We start from the raw sequence: 19,091 nt of genomic DNA on the forward strand, positions 1-19,091 counted from the left end.
CTTCTTCAACATGTTTTACACCTGTAGTCAAGCATCATAAAATACAACACACGTGATCCCTGTTTCAGGGTGTAATGTGTTTTTCCTGCATGCTTCTTTAACGTGCAACATTAGCCAATCAACAACATTCATTCACATCACGCTCATTGTGACGCTGGTGAAATTTAAGGGGGATTTATGCTTGTGCAGCAGACCCTACATCATAGCCTAGGCACATGGCCTCTGTCGTTGTGAGCATTTATTCTTGTGCAGTGGTGTGTCTGTGTAGCTCTGCAGTTAACCCTTCAAAACACTAGCTGGCAGCGGAGGTTTCTGTGAAGTGCTGTAAGTTTAGTTGATTCAAAACACACATTAAATATGGCTTAATAGAGACAATTTCGAACACAAGTACACAAATCAGCTTCACTTTAACTTGCAGCATTCACAGACAGAACACTTGCCTTTATCTTGACACATTTTCCAAACAAATACAACATGCTAACATTTTTAGCACAAGCCTATGGCATTTTATTAGCCTAGCAGTTAGCGGACTTCTCTCTACTTATATGAAGCCAGGGACAACAGCGACATTTAACAAAGGCAACGTTACAAAATTCAGCTCCGTTACAACTCACATGGTTCACCAACAAAATAACTGTCATACTAAACACGTTTTCCAAACAAACATAAGATGCTAATGTTGTTAGCACAAGCCTAGAGCATTTTACATTGTACAAATTAGCCTAGTGAGATTTCCTCTGCTCATATGAAGCCAGGATAAATCCCACAATATAAATTATGAAGGATAAATTACACACAAGACTTAAAATGCTATTTTGTGGAGGCTTTATTGTCTTCACAAGTTTCTTATTTAATAAAAATAAAAGTAAATAAAAGCTTCATTTCCACAGAGGGAAATGGTTTCAGCTTACAAAAATAGTCAGGAAATCTGCGTGGCGAAGATGCATTTCTGGGTAGGTGCAAGTCAGGCTACGGTGTAGGGTACAGCATAGGCTCTGCGTTGACACAAAGCCTAGGGCATAGTTACAGGTCGATTCAACGCAGAAGTATAAATTCCGCCTTACTCCTTAGGTATCGAAATTTGGTACCAAATGACAAGGCATTTTTTGACATTCAATAATATCAAAGCAATCCATTCACTGTCATAAAAATATCAAGTTCAGTATCCAGTCCTAGATGTGAACCTTTTCACACACCCAGAGTCATTTGATCCATTGTTGATACTGATTATAGCTGCTTTAACAACACTACAAAAAGCCTAAAATGTCCAGATGAATCAACACCTGTATGTCCCTCCTAGGCATTCTTACTGCTAGTGTACTGCAGGGCCTCCCACTGTACACAGATGGAGCCAGAATGGACAGTAAAGGATGAAGAGCGTGACTCTCCACAACAGGTAGAGAGTGAACGTGAGCCCAGATGGAGAGTTAGACAGACAGAGTGTAGAGGTGATAGCTGGAGGTGACTGCAGCATCCTTTTCTTTCATCCCACCTGGCGGGTCCCACCTGTGCCCCTCCAGAAACCACCTCTCCTCTGCTGATGGAGCTCAGACCGGTTGCTGCCAGCTCTCTGCCATGCATTATTTATCAGATCTGCAGAACTCTCCTGCTCAGTCTCTCTCGGTTGTTTCTGAACTCTCTTTCTTGTTGGAAGTCTCCACTTCTGTATCTGCACTCATTTACGCCTGCTTACAAGTAAAAGCTCTCACCCAAATGTTTTAAGCAGGGATGTTTTAGTTATTCATTTATTTGTTTTGGGGAGTTACTTTTTTTTATATAATTCATTGTTTAAAATTTAAGTTGTTCCATAACAAAATCATAACATATATCAGGATGTAGCAGACACTGGGAGTCTGTTGGTTTTGGATTTTTTGGCATTCACTCATTCCATTTGACACATTGGCAGTCAAATCATTAAATCATAGGTGAGCTATATTATGTACTTAGAGCCCTGGTGGGTTTGAAATATAATTGCAATTGCTGTATCACATCTGATTATGTAATCTTTACGAGAAGTCTAATTACTGTCTTGATACTTTGAGAGAGCTGCCAACATTTTTCTACTTCCTGTGCAGTATTGCTAAAATCAGTGTCATAATATTGATAGTAATATTTTTCCAATATGAACATAGTGTATGTAATAATAATCTTGAAACAGCAAATTATTGCTGAATTCATTAACCCACAGCTACACATTACATCAGACAAAGCCTTTCACTCAAGCAAAACAAAGCTGAAATAACCTATTTTATTAGTTTTTAATTTCACTTTAAATAATTTGCTGAATTTTGTTTCGATTGTGTAATCACCATTTTAATCCACCGAAAAGGTAATAAATAGCATCACCCAGGATTAGGTTTGCATGGAAGCCCATTTCTGTTGAATGTGATGGAAAAAAAGATCCTGTAAGTCGTTACAATAGGGAACATTCTTAAAATAATGACTTAATTATGTCAAAATAATGACTTTGAAACTCACAAAACAATGACTTAGAATGGCAACATCATGAAAAAAATACGTTTTAATATCTCACTATAATGAAATAGTATCTCAAAATATTGAGAAACTTTCTCGAAATAATGGTTAAGTATTGTTTCTTATTATTTTAAGATACAAACTCATTATTTTAAGATAGTTTCTCTTTTTTTTGATACTAACTCATTGTGTCATGATACTATGTAGGGGTATATCAATTCATTGATCGATAATCGACAATTAACAATATCTCTGCCTCCACTCCAACTCCTGACCTCTTAGATCCTCGGAATAATGTCTTCTAAATAAACTTGATTTGATTTGAATACTATTGATGCAAAGTGAAAACATCGATACATATCATCATCTATAAGGTCCGCCTTTATTTTGAAATTCCTAGGGCATGTCTGTGTCACCTCCTTCTTAAACATTCATCAATGCTAGCTGCCTAGTGTCAGGCAGATAATGATAAGCAGTCAGGGAATGACATTGAAGATATCTAGATAATGTCTTATATTGAATCTCTCCCTTGAATCAAATTGAAATAGTATCATGGTAGACTTTGATTTCAACAAATATCGAATCATTGTCCAAAGACTTGATAAAATATTGTATCATGATGAAACCTGAGATTTACACCCTTAATACTAGTCATTTTTTAGACACCTAGTCAATATTTTTGAGGAAGTTTGTCATCCTGTTGCAATACTAAGTCTCATTTTAGATACCAAGACATTACTTTGAGAAAGTTTCTCATTTTTCTGAGATGCTACTTTATTATTTCAAAAGGTTTCTTATAATGACCCACTGGGTGTTTTTTTTGTCACATTGGTGGAAATGGGCTTCCACATGTTTAAGAATTTTATTAAATATTTTTTGTAAATCAAGTACTGTAAAGTGCCATACTGCAGTGTTAGGTCAAGTGTTGCCCAAATTAGGGCTAAATATCAGACCTCAGTACCTGCAGTATTGACCAAAGGTGACCAAAAGGCTGTCAAGTATAAAATAGTAGACATCTGGTCACATTTGTCTGCTCAGATCAGACAGTTCCTGACTTAAGTCTACTAAGTTTGAAGTTAATATGTCAGGAGTTTAGCTGGAAAAAAAGCTTTTGTAGAAAACATATCCATGTTTCTCAAAGTAAGGCATCTTGAGAATCTGTATCTGTTTGGTATGGGTACCACTATCTGTGGTAGGACTAAAAATTGTCAAACTAAACCCAGCCCTAGTGCAGTGTACTCTATACCTGCTTAATCTCTCCTAGTTTGTATTTTATGGACTTTTCAAAGCCTCTGTTTAGCTAACAGATAACACATCCATCCTTTGTGTGCTTCCTTCAGTCACCCCTGTAGTTTATCACATTAGGGCCTCTATTATCCTCTGAGATGTGTTCACGTTAAGTTGTGTTGAAATAAGAACTGGAGATGAGATAAATCAGGTGCCTTATGGGATTCTGAGAAGAGCTCTTTACTGTCCAGCACCTCAGTAATGTTGCTGTCTTGTTACAACTCCACTTGATGTTTTTTTCTTAGGAGTTGAATTATTTATTAGGGGTCCATTTAGTTTAGATACTGTGTCAGCCTTTCACCAGGCGTTGGCCTAGTTTGACTCATGGCATTAGAGCTTTGATTACTTGATGTTTCTCTTGCACTTGAGGATAATGGACGGAAAGGTGGACGATCAAGAGAGAAGCTGATGCACTGCGGGGCTAAAACAAACTGGACTGATGAATAGATGTTTTGAGGAAGGTGCTTGGTTCTTAATGCTACAGTCATTTGTATATCGCAGCTCCTTTGTACCTTATTGTTCTCTCTGTTCTCACTGAGGGAGTGTGAGTTATTGAGGCAGTGCAGGTCCATTGAGCAGCAGAGAGCTGTTCTGTCCCAGTGGAGGCCTTATTCAAATGAAAGCTCGGTGAACGCTGCCCGGCAGTTTTTTTGAAACCTCATAGCTCCACCAGTCATATGTGTATAATAATCAACCCTGCCACGACTTTTTATATCTTTATGCTGATTTTGTTAATGCTGTTTTTCTAAATCTCTGGCCTTGTATTGATTTCAGTTACGAAAAGACTTTTATTCAATCACAAACAAGTGTGCCAATAGTACGGACAAGCTACAGGACACTTTATTGTAAGAATATTCAATATTATAAAATAAATCACAATTATCAACAATAAAATTTTGATTTAAAAAATATAGGAGCTGTATGTAACATTCAGAAACTGTCAATGATTTTGAGTTTGGGGCTGGAATTTGGGGTTGGATACCGTTCACATTTGAACGTATGCCGGTACCAGTTCTGGTTACAGGAATTCAGTACCGATACCACTTTTTCAGTTCTTTACTTTTTCTGTAATAACCCAAATGTAATGTTTGAACAAGCAGCACGGTGAGTAGAAGTAGTAGACTAAAACGCAGTTCTGCTCCTCTGCTCTTTTTAAACAACATATAGAGCTAATTTTCTGGCCCTGTCTGTTTGTCTCTCTGTCTGTCGGTCAGCTTGTGTGTGTAACTGTGTGTCTACTTGTCTTGCAATGATACTAGGCTATTACTAAAATGATAAACAAAAGAAAATCGGACCCGACAGACCAGACGCTGAAACTATTGCGGCACAGAGCTCTGTTTCCAGCTTCCTGGCTTCCAGGTGCCTCCACCTCCTGTCTGAAGTTGAACCCAGCAGCTCTGCGGCGGGCTTCCAAGCTTTGGGGCACTCCTCACTGCTTGTGTAAACCCAGTGTTCTCACCCAGATGTGCTCTAAGGTACCAAAATTTTGACACCAATGTAAATCCATACCAGGTAGGAACGACATAATGCGATCAGTACCCTAAAAAGAACAGAGTTCAGTACCCAACCCTAGCAGAATTGTTTGCATGTGATTCTCAACATGGAGGTGGCAGAACTGGCGGCTAGCAGCTAACACAGCTAACTCAATAAAGAGCACTAATAACCGTTAAAGTGTAGACAGGACTAACACTATTAACCTGAGGGGGAACCAGAGGGTGAGAGCTACACTTCTATAACAACACTTTCCCAATATCAGTGGCAACAGCCGGATGAGTGCAGTGCAGAGCAGTGGCGATTAACAAGCCAGCGGGATACACTCACAGGGAGTAACATGTACATGCCGCTGCAGCATCTACCATAACATAGAACAGAGAAGCTCGGATTAGAGCGCACACACAGAGAGAGAGAGCGTGACTTTACTCCACTGTTTCGTTACAAAGCAAATACTGTAGTTGTTAATATACATTATTGTATATGTTATGTATATTATTGTTCTGCATGTCACATACAGCTCTTCTAAGTCTTAATTCAGGCTATTTAACTTAGTAATTTTTTTCTAGCTCATGTCCATACACTGCAAATGTTGTACAGCAAAAAGAAAGGATTAAACTTTGAATACCTCCACACAAAAATAACAAATCATGAATTTCTTTTTGTTTCACCTCTGCTAAGCACAGTAAGGATCCATGCTATATGTTGCCAAATGTCAACACGTCTTCATCTTATGCAGAATTTTAAGTCTTTTTCCCTTTAGATTTTACATTAGTCATGAGGTGATTTAAAACATTTAAGAGTGGCATATTGTAGTATTGGTCTGTGGCCCTCACAAAATGTGGGGTTCACATAAAGATCACTTAAGTCATCATCGGACTGCATAAAATGTGCAAAAATTTTAATTAATTTTTGTAGTTTTCAATATCTCTGTTTGGCAGATGGTTTCACTACAACATGCAGATTTACATAATGTAAAGTAACATTATACATGTCTCTGTATGGTACGTGCAGGAAGGCTAATTAAACAGGACATGCGTGATGTGTTTTTATGTGATATTGTTGTGGGCTGCTATTGTATTTCGCTGTTGTATCCGACCTTATTCATTGTGTGTGAATTTAAATCAGATGGACTGATCTGAGGTGGACTGTAACCATCTCTGGTGAGCTTGTTGTAGATTTGTTACAGCATGTTGTGTTGACTGTCAGTTTAACAGTATGTGTAGTGAATGTGAGATCAGCTATAGTATACAACTTCATGTGAATGCAACAGTGTCTTGTGTGACTAAAGAAAAAGAAAATAGGTTATATATCATCAGTGTTGGGCAATAACCTGTTACTAGTATTTCTTACAGTAATATTATTTGTTCTGTAACGAGTGATGTGGCAATCACTCATAAAATTTCAGTGGTAATATTACAGTTACCCCAAAACCAAATAACTTGTTGTAACATTACTTTTGTTATCACCCCACTACTGACTTGAAATACGATTAATCCCATCAGTGGATTAATTTTTGGAATCATCACACTGCACATACACGTCACAAAGCAGCAAGCTAGTTTGGAAGATTGTAATGCTCACATTCATCGGCTGGTAATATTCCGATTACTTTGATTTTGTTGGGAGGCAAGATGACAAGAGCATCGTTGTCCCAGGTGGTGGTACTAAAACTCTGTCCACTGTTAAAAAACACGACTTCAAACCTCTGGTCTGAAACACCTACTATGGCCAACAGTACAACAATGTGAAGCAGGAAATACACCACACCAAAGGTGAGCCCTCTTTGGCCGTGAAGGTTGACTGTAGCCCGACTGCTGTAGTCCAAACCTGGAATTTAAAGGTGGACAGCTGCTGACTATGGACTATTGAAGCTTTCTTCATCTTTCAGACAGATCCTTGGGAAAATACCAGTCACAGGCAACAGAAGACCCCCAGGTAACAACAATTATTTACAAGCTATCTCTCAGACTCTCATGTGCCCCTCTGTGTGAATGTCAGGGTGAACTCTGTAAGTGCAGCTAAGGCTGAGGTAATGGCGGCACATGTACAAGCAGCAGCTCGGTGCTCTGTAGAGCGGTTTTCTTTAATATTAACTTATTTTATGTTTATGTTGGCACTGCTTGTGTGTGATAATATTACTGATGAAAAGAGTAATTTGTCATATTATATTTTTGAGTAACAAGCCCAGCACTGATTATACAATATGTCAGCAGCTGCAGTAACAAACATGCAAAATTGGAATTTAATACGAAAACTTTTGATAAAAATGTGGGTGACCTAGCTTGGGGAAAAAAATTCAGATATGTATTTTATATTCATATTTTTGCACCATTACATTTTCATCCAGCAGAAGCACATTTTCTTTTCTGCTCAAGTACTTTACTAGTGTTTGTGCGCTCCACCTGAGGTCATCTGTGTCAACACACAACAAATGATGCTTGTGACAAATGAAACACCAAGGAAGCTTTATGTTATGTCCTGTTTCATCAGTGCCCCTCTCTCAGTGGATTACTCTCTAATCATTCTTCCACTCCTCTCTCTCACACTCTCTCTTTTTTCAGTATGAGCACTGGTCTCTCTTTTGACTCCTGTCCTCAGTTTCATCCTCAGCTTTGCCTCTGCAGCTGACACTGTAAAGGATAAGCTGTGAATGTGGAGAGGTAACATCTTGGAGAGTGGCCCTTCTCCAGGGGCCATCAGGAAGGTTTGAAAGCAGACGGACACAGAATGATGAGTTCTTTTTTTTTTCTGCTGTACAGTACATGACTCATACTGGTTGTCTTATGCTTGTCTTGAAATTTGATGTAAAGTATACCCAAATGCCAAGAGGCTGCTAGCTAGCTGTCCAGAGATGACGAGTGTTATCCCTTTATCCCTCTAATCTATAGCATAACGGTTTGAGTTCCCTCTGTGTGTCTGCTGGCTGCCCTCAGGCTCCCAGAGACTCAGCAGCAAATGGCCTGTTACTCTTATCAGCACCTCTCTCCCCCCTCTCTGCCTCACTCTGTCTCCCCACCTCCTCCTCCTCTTCTTCCTCCTCCACCACCCCTTCACCCCTCTCTCCCTGTCATCAGTAGCCGTCTGCTACTTAATCCAATTATTCTTTTAAGCTGACACGCTCTGTAACTCGCCACAAACTCTACGGATGAAGCCGCCGTGCATCACGTACACACATCCACACATAAACACGTACACACACACTCCCCTCCACGTACACAGTCAGGCAGCGTTACTGAGTATTTGTTACTGCAAATATTTCTCACAGATGAAGGTCATGCAAAGTGCACATTCATGCTTAGAAAGGTAAAAAAAAATATCAAAGCACATGTACTAGAGTGCTGTCTGGGTGTACGTTGTAGTTGCCCCCTTCTGCTTGTTTTGTCTATTTTCGGGTGTCCTTACACAGGACTTTGGCCTCTGCTGTCACCCTCTGATTCACAGTACCCTTGAGGTGACTCCGTCTGTTTCTGCGTTGTCCTCCGCTTCTCTGCTCTGTGTTTACCAGCTAATGCATCTGTCTTCGCGGACACAACACCTGACACACAAGGTCCTGCTCCCTCTTCTGTGTGTGTGTGTGTGTGTGTGTGTGTGTGTGTGTGTGTGTGTGTGTGTGTGTGTGTAACTGTCCTTATGGGGATCAAATGTCCCCACAAACATAGGAAGATGAGGAAAATCCTCAGGGAAGAGGACATTTTGTCTGTTCGCGCCTTAAAAGGAGTTTTTCAGCATAGGACTTGGTTTTACAGACACGATTAGACTCAGGATTTATTTTACAGTATGTGATGCAATTGATGTTAGTTGGGGTTAGAAAGCAGCCAGTATACAGTACTCCTTCATTACTGCTCGTCAAATGTTGGAAAACCTTTGGAAACCACCTCCCCCGACCATTTCTGTAATGTCTGTGACGTAGTACAAGTAACTTCTGAGATGTGTTGTCCCTACATGAAGGGTTAGGCAAGTACTGTGTCTTACAAGTACAACAATACATCTTACATATCAGTTTGTGTCCCCTCTCTGATTTCATTTTCATGAATCCAGTCCATGAATGCAGCATGTGGAGTTTTGTGGAGGGATTCGATAATTGATAATTAGATCCAGTTAGAGCTGATCAGATCGGATCGATGGATAAGAGGTGCAGCTGTATATGAGTGAAAGCAAACTTTTAGACCAGGCACAATTACCAGGTAAGTTTCACTTTCACTTCGCCTGACGGTCTGCTGCTCCGTCTGTGCCCAGAGCAGCTCTGCGCTGCCAATAAATAACCAAGCGGTATATTTATTCCAACAGCGCTTCTAATGAACAGTCCAGCCCCAAATATAGGAAATTAAAATGTGCTGGAAAAGGTTTTGATCATTGCAGGCCGCCACAAATAAATGAATATGTGGGAAACCCTGGTTGGAGCGATTGGAGACATGTTGTCCATCTTTATATACAGTCTATGGTCTGTACACTGCAAGCTTCTGCACTGTTGTCGGATTGGAAAAGCTGATACTGTAGCAAGCTTACTAAGCTAACCGCCAGCACCTATCTGTCCAACAGAAAATTGGCCAAGTGCTGTTTATGGTCTGGTTCCTGGTTGCTAGCTTTTTATGATATCCCAATCTCACCTGCGTGCTGCCCAAATGTCCAGCTCAACAATGGCCCATTCACAGCAAAACAAGAAGAAAATACAGGCAGAGGGCAGGGTCTCTGTAGATGAATACCCTACCACACACTTCTAATGGGTCATAAGTGATGGTTTAGAGGGATTCATTTTGTGTGTATGTGAGTTTGTACGTTGTTTTTGTTTATTTGTATGTTTATTTTAAATCCATAGCATACCCTTTAAAGAGGCCAAGCTACAGTTTTCTCCTTCAGTCAACAGTTTGTGTGCTAAACGGCCCTTCAGTCTAAAATAAATGTTATTTTGCAGTGTCATGGTATGACAGCCTGCATCACTGCATCTTAAAAACACAAGTACCGTAAAATTGCTGGCGTAAAGTAAATAGTAAATGTGCAGTAGCAGCCATGACAGGGTAATTAATCCCCTGCATTCTGCGATTTCACCCCAGTGTAAATCTTGACAAGTATTTCTGCCGCAAAGGGGCGGCGAGCGTCACAAAAGGAGCTGCGTTGGGTTGTTTTTGGTGCTGACGCGACAACAGTCAAGAGTAACAGATGGGGTTTGTTGTGTGTGTGTGTGTGTGTGTGTGTCAGGACTGGAGCTGGCTACAGAATATGTGTTTGAACTCAACAGAGGGAGTGTGAGCAGGGCCAAACTGCAACCTTTCCTCTGTCTCGTACTGTTGGTCTGTCTGGAGGAGGAATTGTCGGTCTGATTGGCTGAGAGGAGCAGACAGTCTTGGGAGGAAAAAACAAGTGTTATCTGGTCACTGTCTGGAGCTCACCGCCTTTTGTTGACATTTTTTAATGAATTACTGTTTCAACCATTCTTGCTGTTTCTCACACTATCTGGCGGACTGCATACATATTTTGCAGACACTTTCTTTGCTGTAAAACAATGCTGAAATAGTATGCGCACTTCTTCTCTATGCATCTCAGTCAGAGGCCAGACTTGGCCTCACTGTGTGTCTTTCTCTGTGTTGTTGTGTTATAGATACTGTATGTGGTGTCTCGTGCCACACAAATGTGGTTGCACATTTCTATATGTGAATTCTGGGTAAGTACACTACATTTTGTGTCCAGTTTCCACTTGCACAAGCGTGACTTGTAAAGGACTCACTCCAGTGTGTACTGTAGGTTGCAGCTGATCCATCTGTTAGCCACAAACCATCAGCACCAGATCCTCCTCCATCGCCATCAGTGTGGCGTCGCCCGGCGCTCATCACTGTATGTGTGATACCCTTGTGTTGTGCCATATCGTGCTTTCACACTCATACCACTCATCCTAACCTGACCTGTTTCCCACAGGGAGAGTTTCTTGGGGGCGGGAGGGGTTGGACAAGCAAGATGGGATGGGACAGGGTGGGGTGGGGTGGTTCCTCTTCCTGCTCTCTTCCTCCTCCCCCTCTCCCTCCACCTTGTTTTCTACCTGTGTCTCAATATAATGTTCACCTGTTCCTCTTTGAATCTCTCTCATTTTCCTTGCCATTGTTTCCTGTCCTCCTCTCCTCTCCCCTTACCTCTCCCTTTCCTCTTCTGTCTCTCCGTCCCTCTGCTTCTCCCTGTTGCGATTAACTGGGCTCTGTCTTTATGTCGTATGTCCTTTTAGGCCCACGCCGTGCATCGCTGGCTAATCGATCAGGACAGTAGTGTGAGCTCTGAGATGCCGGATGGCCAAGGAGTATGGCACTATGATGATGAAGTAAATATCTGCAACACGTATATCTGGCTTTTCCTATTTCTATATATCTATATGTATATATATATATATATATTCTGTATTTATGACCATCTTGTACCTGTCACTTAAAGTTTGTGTCACTGTTGCTCTGCTGTTGTTGTTGTTTTTATCTTTATCTCTCTTGTTTTTGTTGTGTGTTGCTTATGGTATTGTAGTTCTGGTTCCTTTGACTTTCTAGTGTTGCTGTTGTGCTGTGAGCTAATTCAGTCAGGTGCCGTGAGATCAGGCTGGAGCTTTTTCTTTGTTCCCGTCCTTGCTTGACGTATTGTACTAACTTGCTGATTTTTATTTTTTCATTTGGTTGTTTGCGTATTTTTCTTTCTTTTAGTCTCACATATTGATATACAACATGAGTGTGTATCTGTATCTATATTCACATCTATATCAGTGTCTGTGATTTCTCTGAAATTAATGTTCTCAAGCAGCATATTACATGGCAAGAGTCCACGGGCAAAATATAGATTTTTGATATATATTTCCTATCGACTGGATACAAGAATTTAGCACGTCTGCGTATGCTTCTACACAAAGTACTTCACACAACACAGGTTCACAGTAGTGATAATAGATAGACAACAGTCCATGTATTTTTCCTGTGGGTTCTTCTGGTTTATAAAATATGCTTGTGTCATTTGTACCACTGTGTTCGTGTTTAGGATTAAATCAAAACACATGCAGTGTGTGTGTGTGTGTGAGTGAGTGTGTGAGAGAGAGGGAAACAGAGAAAGTGTGTGTGTTTTGGGAGGGTTGACCTCTTTATTCTTATCAGTGTGTTTGTGTGCATGCTTAACTTCCGTCTGTGCATGGCTTCAGACTGTGTATTACTATGAGATTTGATATGAATGTCCGTCTGTGTTGTGTCTGTGCTTCAGTCTGTCCCTGTGTGTTTTCCATCGTGGTGTTCCTGCTGTAGTTGTTGTGGTGGTGCCTGTCTTTGCCCGTGCCTTTGATGTGTTGCTGTCGTGTTTGTGTATTGTGGCTGTTGTGTATTTCCTGTGTCACTGTTTGTCATGTGCTGTGCCTGTGTATTGTCAGGTTTTATCTGTTTTAATCAGTCAGGGACACGTTTGCCAAAGGTTTTATTGCACCTATCTAATAGATGATCTTGAGTCCATTTCCACTGTGTGGAGGAGAGATCATCTAAGTGCAATAAAGCTGCTGGGAAACTTGTTCCAGACGACCCTCGCCCATGATGATTTCCCCTCAAATCCTACCTCCCCCCTTGCTCTCATGTCAAATTCCCAAACCTACTCTCCCGATCTCCATATTGCTCCCAAAATATCCGGAGCATCATTGGATTAATCTTTAATGAACCTCAAGACATTTTCAGCTGACAAAGTAAAGCTTCTTAAAATGCAGAAACACAAGAACAAAAAAACATTAGGTGAACACATTTAACACAGACTGAAGGTAACACACAGTTTCCCTGGCCGTTGGCCCAACACACAACAATATGGAGTATAGTCTTTCCCTCGGTGATGCTCATGAATGCGTGTGCATTGGCCAGTTGTATTTTTTCCTTTTTCCTTTTGAATGTTCTTTTTACCTTTTGTGTGAAGGAGTGAAAGAAGGTGTTTTTGTTTGTCTTTATGTGTCGGTCAGTAAGGTTGGGGATCACCAGAGGTCCCTTAAATTGCAGTTTTTAACTTTATGCTATATGCTGAGTATTGCAATAATATATATTGCGATTTATTATGTTTTTTGTTTTTGCAAAATTTAACCCCAAAGAAAAATTTTGTCAATGTCTGTTCAAACTAATGACGTGAAGTTTTCAGTCCGTTCATCTCACTTCAATATTTATAACAGCAAAATGTATATAGTGAACTGAGAAAGCAATTAATTTCGTTATTCTAACAGGCTAACAAAAGTTTAATTTGTATTTGCAATAATATTAATTCCTATGATTAAAAAATCGACACTTGGAGTCTGTGCATTGACGAAGTATTGCAGCACAAAATATCACAGTACTATGCTGTATCAGTTTTTTCCCACCATCCTCCTAGAAGTAAAGACTCAGTGCAGCTGGGACTTTAGACCCAGTCTGCTGTTCTTCAGATTTCCAAACAAACCCGACCTAGTAACTCCCTGATAGTTTGCAAATGACAAAATGACCAAGTGAGGAAAGGGAATGTAGAAAGCAATGGATACAGGTGGAGAATGGTGATTGCTGGGTGGGGGCAGAGGTATGCAAACACCTTGTCTGTCCCCGAGTACAGAGACGGAGAGAGAAAGAGTGGTGCAGTGATAGATCGTCCTGGAGAGCCCAGTCCCCGTCACTGGCCTTTAGCCAACACAGCAGTGGAAAACAACAGCAGCATAAACCAAATCCCTGCAACAGGATGTCTGCTTCCTCAACTAGTGTTAGCTAGAGAGTGACACAGTGTCCCCTCCTGCCAGCAGTTCTCAACCTTTACTGCCCCAGTCCTGCATCTTAAGGGGTTTTACAACTTTAACATTTTTATCATTGCAGCTCCAGCCGTTGGTTCAATCTATCAGAGAATACGGTGGACACCAGATAAATTAGCTCAAACCAATTGCCCCTTGTGGGATTAATAAAGTTGTCTGAGTCTGAGTCTGAGTAAATTAATGAGATCTGAAAATTGGGCAGAATTGCTAATAAAATAGCACCAACACGAACGGTCAGTCAATCATGTAAACAGTTCAGTCGGATTATCAGAAGTAAAGTCAACAATAATCCCTCATTGCACAGGAAAACTGTGTGTGCACAATTTACGACAGTCGGTCAGCTAGTGGCCAAACAAGGCATTGCAACAAAAATACCCCCGACAGTCCAGAAAGCATTTTTAGCATTGACCACCATTATAAAAAAGACTTCTGTAAAACTGTTGACATGGGGAATACAAGTTTCCTCCAAGGTCATTCTTAATCCTTGGAAGTTTTATATTTGTAAAACTTAACAGAGCCTACAAAAATGAGTTTTTTAAATGTATGTATTGGCATCCCAATGTAGTCTATGGGCCAAAGCTATTAAATGAGAGTTAGGATACATTCTCTGACCCCATGGGAGCTATGACCAACACGTGCCCATTGTGATTGGAGCTGCAGTGTTGAACAGATACAGCAGACAGTGCTAGAAACAAGCCGGTATACAAAAGAATGTTTTCATACTGAAAATATTTGTTTATGGTCTTTTATTAAGGACCTTTTCAGTAATTGCAGAATTATAATTCTTACTCATATCTTTATTTTTTGTATAAAATATATTTTGACCAAAGGCAGACTACAAACGCTTTAGTAAAACAAATCAACCATCCCCATGTTCTGTGATAGTACACCAGCTAGTGAGCCTTTCGGAAAGTATGGCTCAGATTTCACTGCGCATCTGTTGTACCCCAATGGTATGACATAATAGATGCTGTAACCTCTCTTCTTTTTACACTCCTAACCGGGAAGAGAGAAAGCTTTTTTGACTTATAGCAAGCAATTTTCAGTCAAATGAATGGTCTCCAACTTTGTATGGTAACTGTGATGGATGTTTACAATGGACAGTTTGGGTAATGATTAGTCTTTGTTTTCACTTTCAAATAAATTTGACTTACCTGGGGAATGTTTACATGCTGACTGTCTGACCGCTCGTGCTTGTTATCCTGTTTAAGCAAAGTTGCAGCTTTTTGAGATCTCAGCAATTAGTATTGTGAAATCAGTCTTATAACTGTAAGATTGATGGTGCAAGCAAAGAACATAAAAGTAGTAGACCATAGTTTTCTTTTAAAGTGTCTCCAGCTTGATTTTATTATTCTCAGTCTTCAGAATAATTCAGATCAGTCAGTCGGCAGCTTTGTGATATAAAACTCACAGCAACCCCTTCAGCTGGTCTCACAAACCATGACTCTTTCCCTGAGGGCTGATTTAATTTACACCAAAATCAAACGCCCCGTCCCACCCCACCCCCTCCTGTACGACAGAATTGTGAGATGTCAGAGGTCTGTGTAAAGGCCCCGTCCCCTTTGCCACCATTAATAGTTAGTGGGCCCAGAGAATATCCCTTATCATCCCACAGCTCTAATTACCCCTCAGTGAGTCCTTGGAGACAGATGCTCAGGGAGCCAAGCCCCATTCGTCACAGTACGGCTGCATGGCAGACTCAATATGAAAAAAAAGCAAACTGTCACACTCTGCACTGTCACATAAATTCTCCCCCGTCTCAGTTTCTCTTTTCCAGCTGCTCCCCAGCCCACTGTAGATGCAGACTACATTAGGAAGCCCATTCATGTCCAGCCACCAGCAGTTGGCTGTAATTTGTTTCGGCTAGGGGGACAGAGTTTAATTTACATGTGAAAGGCCATGGCTTATTCAAATATTGTAACTCTCATTTTTATCCCAGGGTTACTGATACCAGCTCCACATAATTCAGATTAAAGGTAGAGGGGGCTTTGCTGCTATTGTGCAAAACTGCAGAAGTCGTGTAATAATGTCTCAGTTGGCCAGATACCAACTTTAGGAAGAAGACAGGAGAGCGGGATTCTCCTCGTCTTGCTGACCCATTAAGAACTGATCTTCTCTGGCTTTTTGCAAAAGTGAGACGCCTCATGGGAACAATCTGGCCTACAAAGAATGCTTTCAATGGAGCCATCCAAAGTTACTATAACCCAAATGGCTTTATAATGCAAACCACACCTACAGGACAGGTTCACTGTACTGGGTTTATTCTACACTGGGTTGAACATTTCTCAAAGTCCCTTTAAAAGTGGACATTTCAAACTTTCCGTAAGATTTCATGTAGCATTGCAGGTGGCAACGGTTTCTTCATAAACACCAGCACATTTCATAGATTATAACAAGACATTTTACACTCGTACAACTGTAAATGAGGCCAATAACAGGATTAACATAATACTGAAGTGAAAATTGTGTCATACACATGTCACTGTATCATGAAATATGAATATCACCAGTTCAAACTGAACAGAAGTGTTTAATTTTGTATTACTTTGTCTCAAAGAAATGTGAAGACACACTGAACTTCCCGCTTAATATTTAGCTTGTTTCACACGGGGATGCTAGGAAGCCATTTTGAGACTTTTTCCACTTTTCAAAATCTGATTAAAGCTTTGAGTCCACCTACAGATAGTTTGTAGAGTATTTGTAACATTTCAGCAACTTATTAGTTGAGATTAAACAATTCAGCTGTTTCCCATTATTCAGTAGATGTTTATCTATAGTATCTATGTGACAATGCACCATAAATTCTCACAGTAATTTAGTTCAGTCAACTTTTGCAGCACAGGTTTAGTGAATAGTCCAAGAAAGTATGTTCATTAATTGTCACATATTCTCTATAGATAATCTGTTAAACATCTACAGAATAAATCAACAGTTGCATTGTTGAATCTAAACGAATACGCTGTTGAAATGTTGTAAACTATCTGTAGGTGGACTGTCCAAATAAAGTCTTATGAACTTTTTTCATCCTCCTAAACTTTTACACTTCTATTTTATTTATATCAATTCAACTAATTTGCCTTCAAATCGTCAAATTCTTCACTTTACCCACTTTTAAAACAGTTTTTAATTTGTTCACCTTTTTTTAGGCACTTTACTTACAATCAGTTTTTGTGTGACGAAAAAGGAGAAACTGAGCGACAATGTGCATGCATGCGAGCATGTGCATGTGTTTAGGTGAATGCGCAGAGTGCATGGTAAAGGTTGACGTATACTCCAAAAGAAGTGCTGGTCGAAAAGTCGGAAAGCTGTAGAACACTCCTTTTGCAATGGACAATCTTTCTGCCGATACTGGAAAAGTGCATACAGAGTCAGTGTAAGACGTTACACATCCTGCATCCTGTCGACATCAGCAGTGATAAAGACCGGGTCGACTGTCTGAGAATGGAGGGTACGACCAAAATCAAGAGGAAATCTAAACAATATCTAAGACAGATCTGCTCAGTGTTCCACAGACAGCTTCTCCTTCTGCTCGACGTTTCCAAGCTGAACATGCACAGCTCGTTTTCCACACAGACCAAAACCCGAAAGATCAAATGTCTGTGCTCCCTGAAGTTGAAATGTCATGTAATTTTTTATGTTTTAATTTAACCGTTGACAACACTTAAACGAGACTGGTAAATTACTTGGTCAATTAAACTGTGCTTTTACTTTGTAATTTCAAAGGCTATATCCAGGTTTCCTCCAGAGCATTTATTTCAATATAGCATAGTAACATTTTTTAATGCAACCCACCACCATTTAACCTCAAACAAAAAGTGTTGCTTTATGTTAGCAGTTTGTGATTCATACTGTGGAGTAGGTGGAAGTGAAGTCAAACTCTAACATCCCACTAGAGGAAATATAGTAATCCCATACTGGAGTAGAGCACAGCCAACGACAGCCAGGAGTTAAGAAAAAGTAAAACATGATGGATTAAATGATCAGTATGCATTCTTATCAGTGTATGACTGTAATTTTATATTTTACAGCGATATATGAATGTTAGGCCCACCTCGACCTGAACCCTCTCATAATCATATGACAGTGGGACCAGCCCAAATCCATCCTCAAGTTCCGTCAGGCTCCAACTGAGTTGCAGACCATCCAACCTCTGACTCATAATGTAACCATCTCGCTATGACGACCAGCTTCTAGCACCACCTGTTAAAAAAAAAAGCAGAGAAAGAAACAAGTTGGCCTCCTCACACGGTTGGACAACGAGTTGCACGACCCTTTTCAGTTTGAGTATACCGCTGCTTGAAGTGTTCGCCTGCATTTGGAAGGTTGCTATGAGCTGCATACTGTATGTGTGTCGAATGTGAGTGAGCGTGCGTGTTATGCACCTGCATGTACCGCACTGTAGGTGAATGTGTGTGTTGACACGTACGTGAGTGTGTATGATGAGTCGTCTGTATTTGTGAGTGTGCGTTTGAATCCGTATGTGTGTGAGGCAGCATTACAGCAGGCAGACAGAAGCAGTGGAGTAATAGATGAGTCAGTTTTATAATCTCTCTTTTGACTGGCCCTGCTCTGACTTGATGAGAGCATCTCCCTTAATTGCTTGCTTAATATTTATTAACACGTCAGTCTCAGACACACATGGCAGCTCAGCATCTGGGCCCTGAGGCAGCAGAAACGGTTTCTTCAAGTGGAAAGCAGCATCAAATATGTATTTATTTGTAAATTAAGAGCTGACCATACATTGAAGTCTGTACAGTTTCCTCTTTGCTGCAGGAAGCCACAGTGTAGATAATATGGTGATGGAAGGTGTGCGTGAGAGAGGAGGAAGAGAAATCAGGGTCTGACTCAGCAGAGCTGTGCAGATGAAGATGCCATCACACTGTCAACAAGACTGTGGAAGAAAATAGAGTACAAACTGAGGCGAACAGGTTCAGTGCAGCTCCCCGGGCACATATTTATTTATCAGCACAGTTACCACTGTGCCCGAAACGTCCTCCCTTCTGTCAGCTGTGTTGACTACTTCTCGCTCCTTACATCCGTCTCTTCTTTCATCTTTTCTTTCCTGGCTTGTTTCCTATGCTTCCAC

At 40.5% G+C, this 19,091-nt stretch overlaps 1 protein-coding gene across 13 annotated transcripts in view; it reads left to right on the forward strand.

The window, feature by feature from the left end:
- Nucleotides 1–19,091, forward strand: part of ank1a (ankyrin 1, erythrocytic a) — a 119,093-nt gene that overhangs the window by 39,903 nt on the left and 60,099 nt on the right. For 10 of the 13 annotated variants that reach the window (XM_033618906.2, XM_078170709.1, XM_078170716.1 and 7 more), the window contains exon 2: nt 11,468–11,560. The exons of the other annotated variants lie outside the window; for them this stretch is intronic. In XM_033618906.2, coding sequence (XP_033474797.1) covers nt 11,468–11,560 — 93 coding nt within the window. The remainder of the gene's footprint in view (nt 1–11,467; nt 11,561–19,091) is intronic. 13 annotated transcript variants of the gene reach the window in all.

The sequence above is a fragment of the Epinephelus lanceolatus genome, chromosome 9 (genome assembly GCF_041903045.1).
Source record: "Epinephelus lanceolatus isolate andai-2023 chromosome 9, ASM4190304v1, whole genome shotgun sequence".
Taxonomy (NCBI): domain Eukaryota; kingdom Metazoa; phylum Chordata; class Actinopteri; order Perciformes; family Serranidae; genus Epinephelus; species Epinephelus lanceolatus.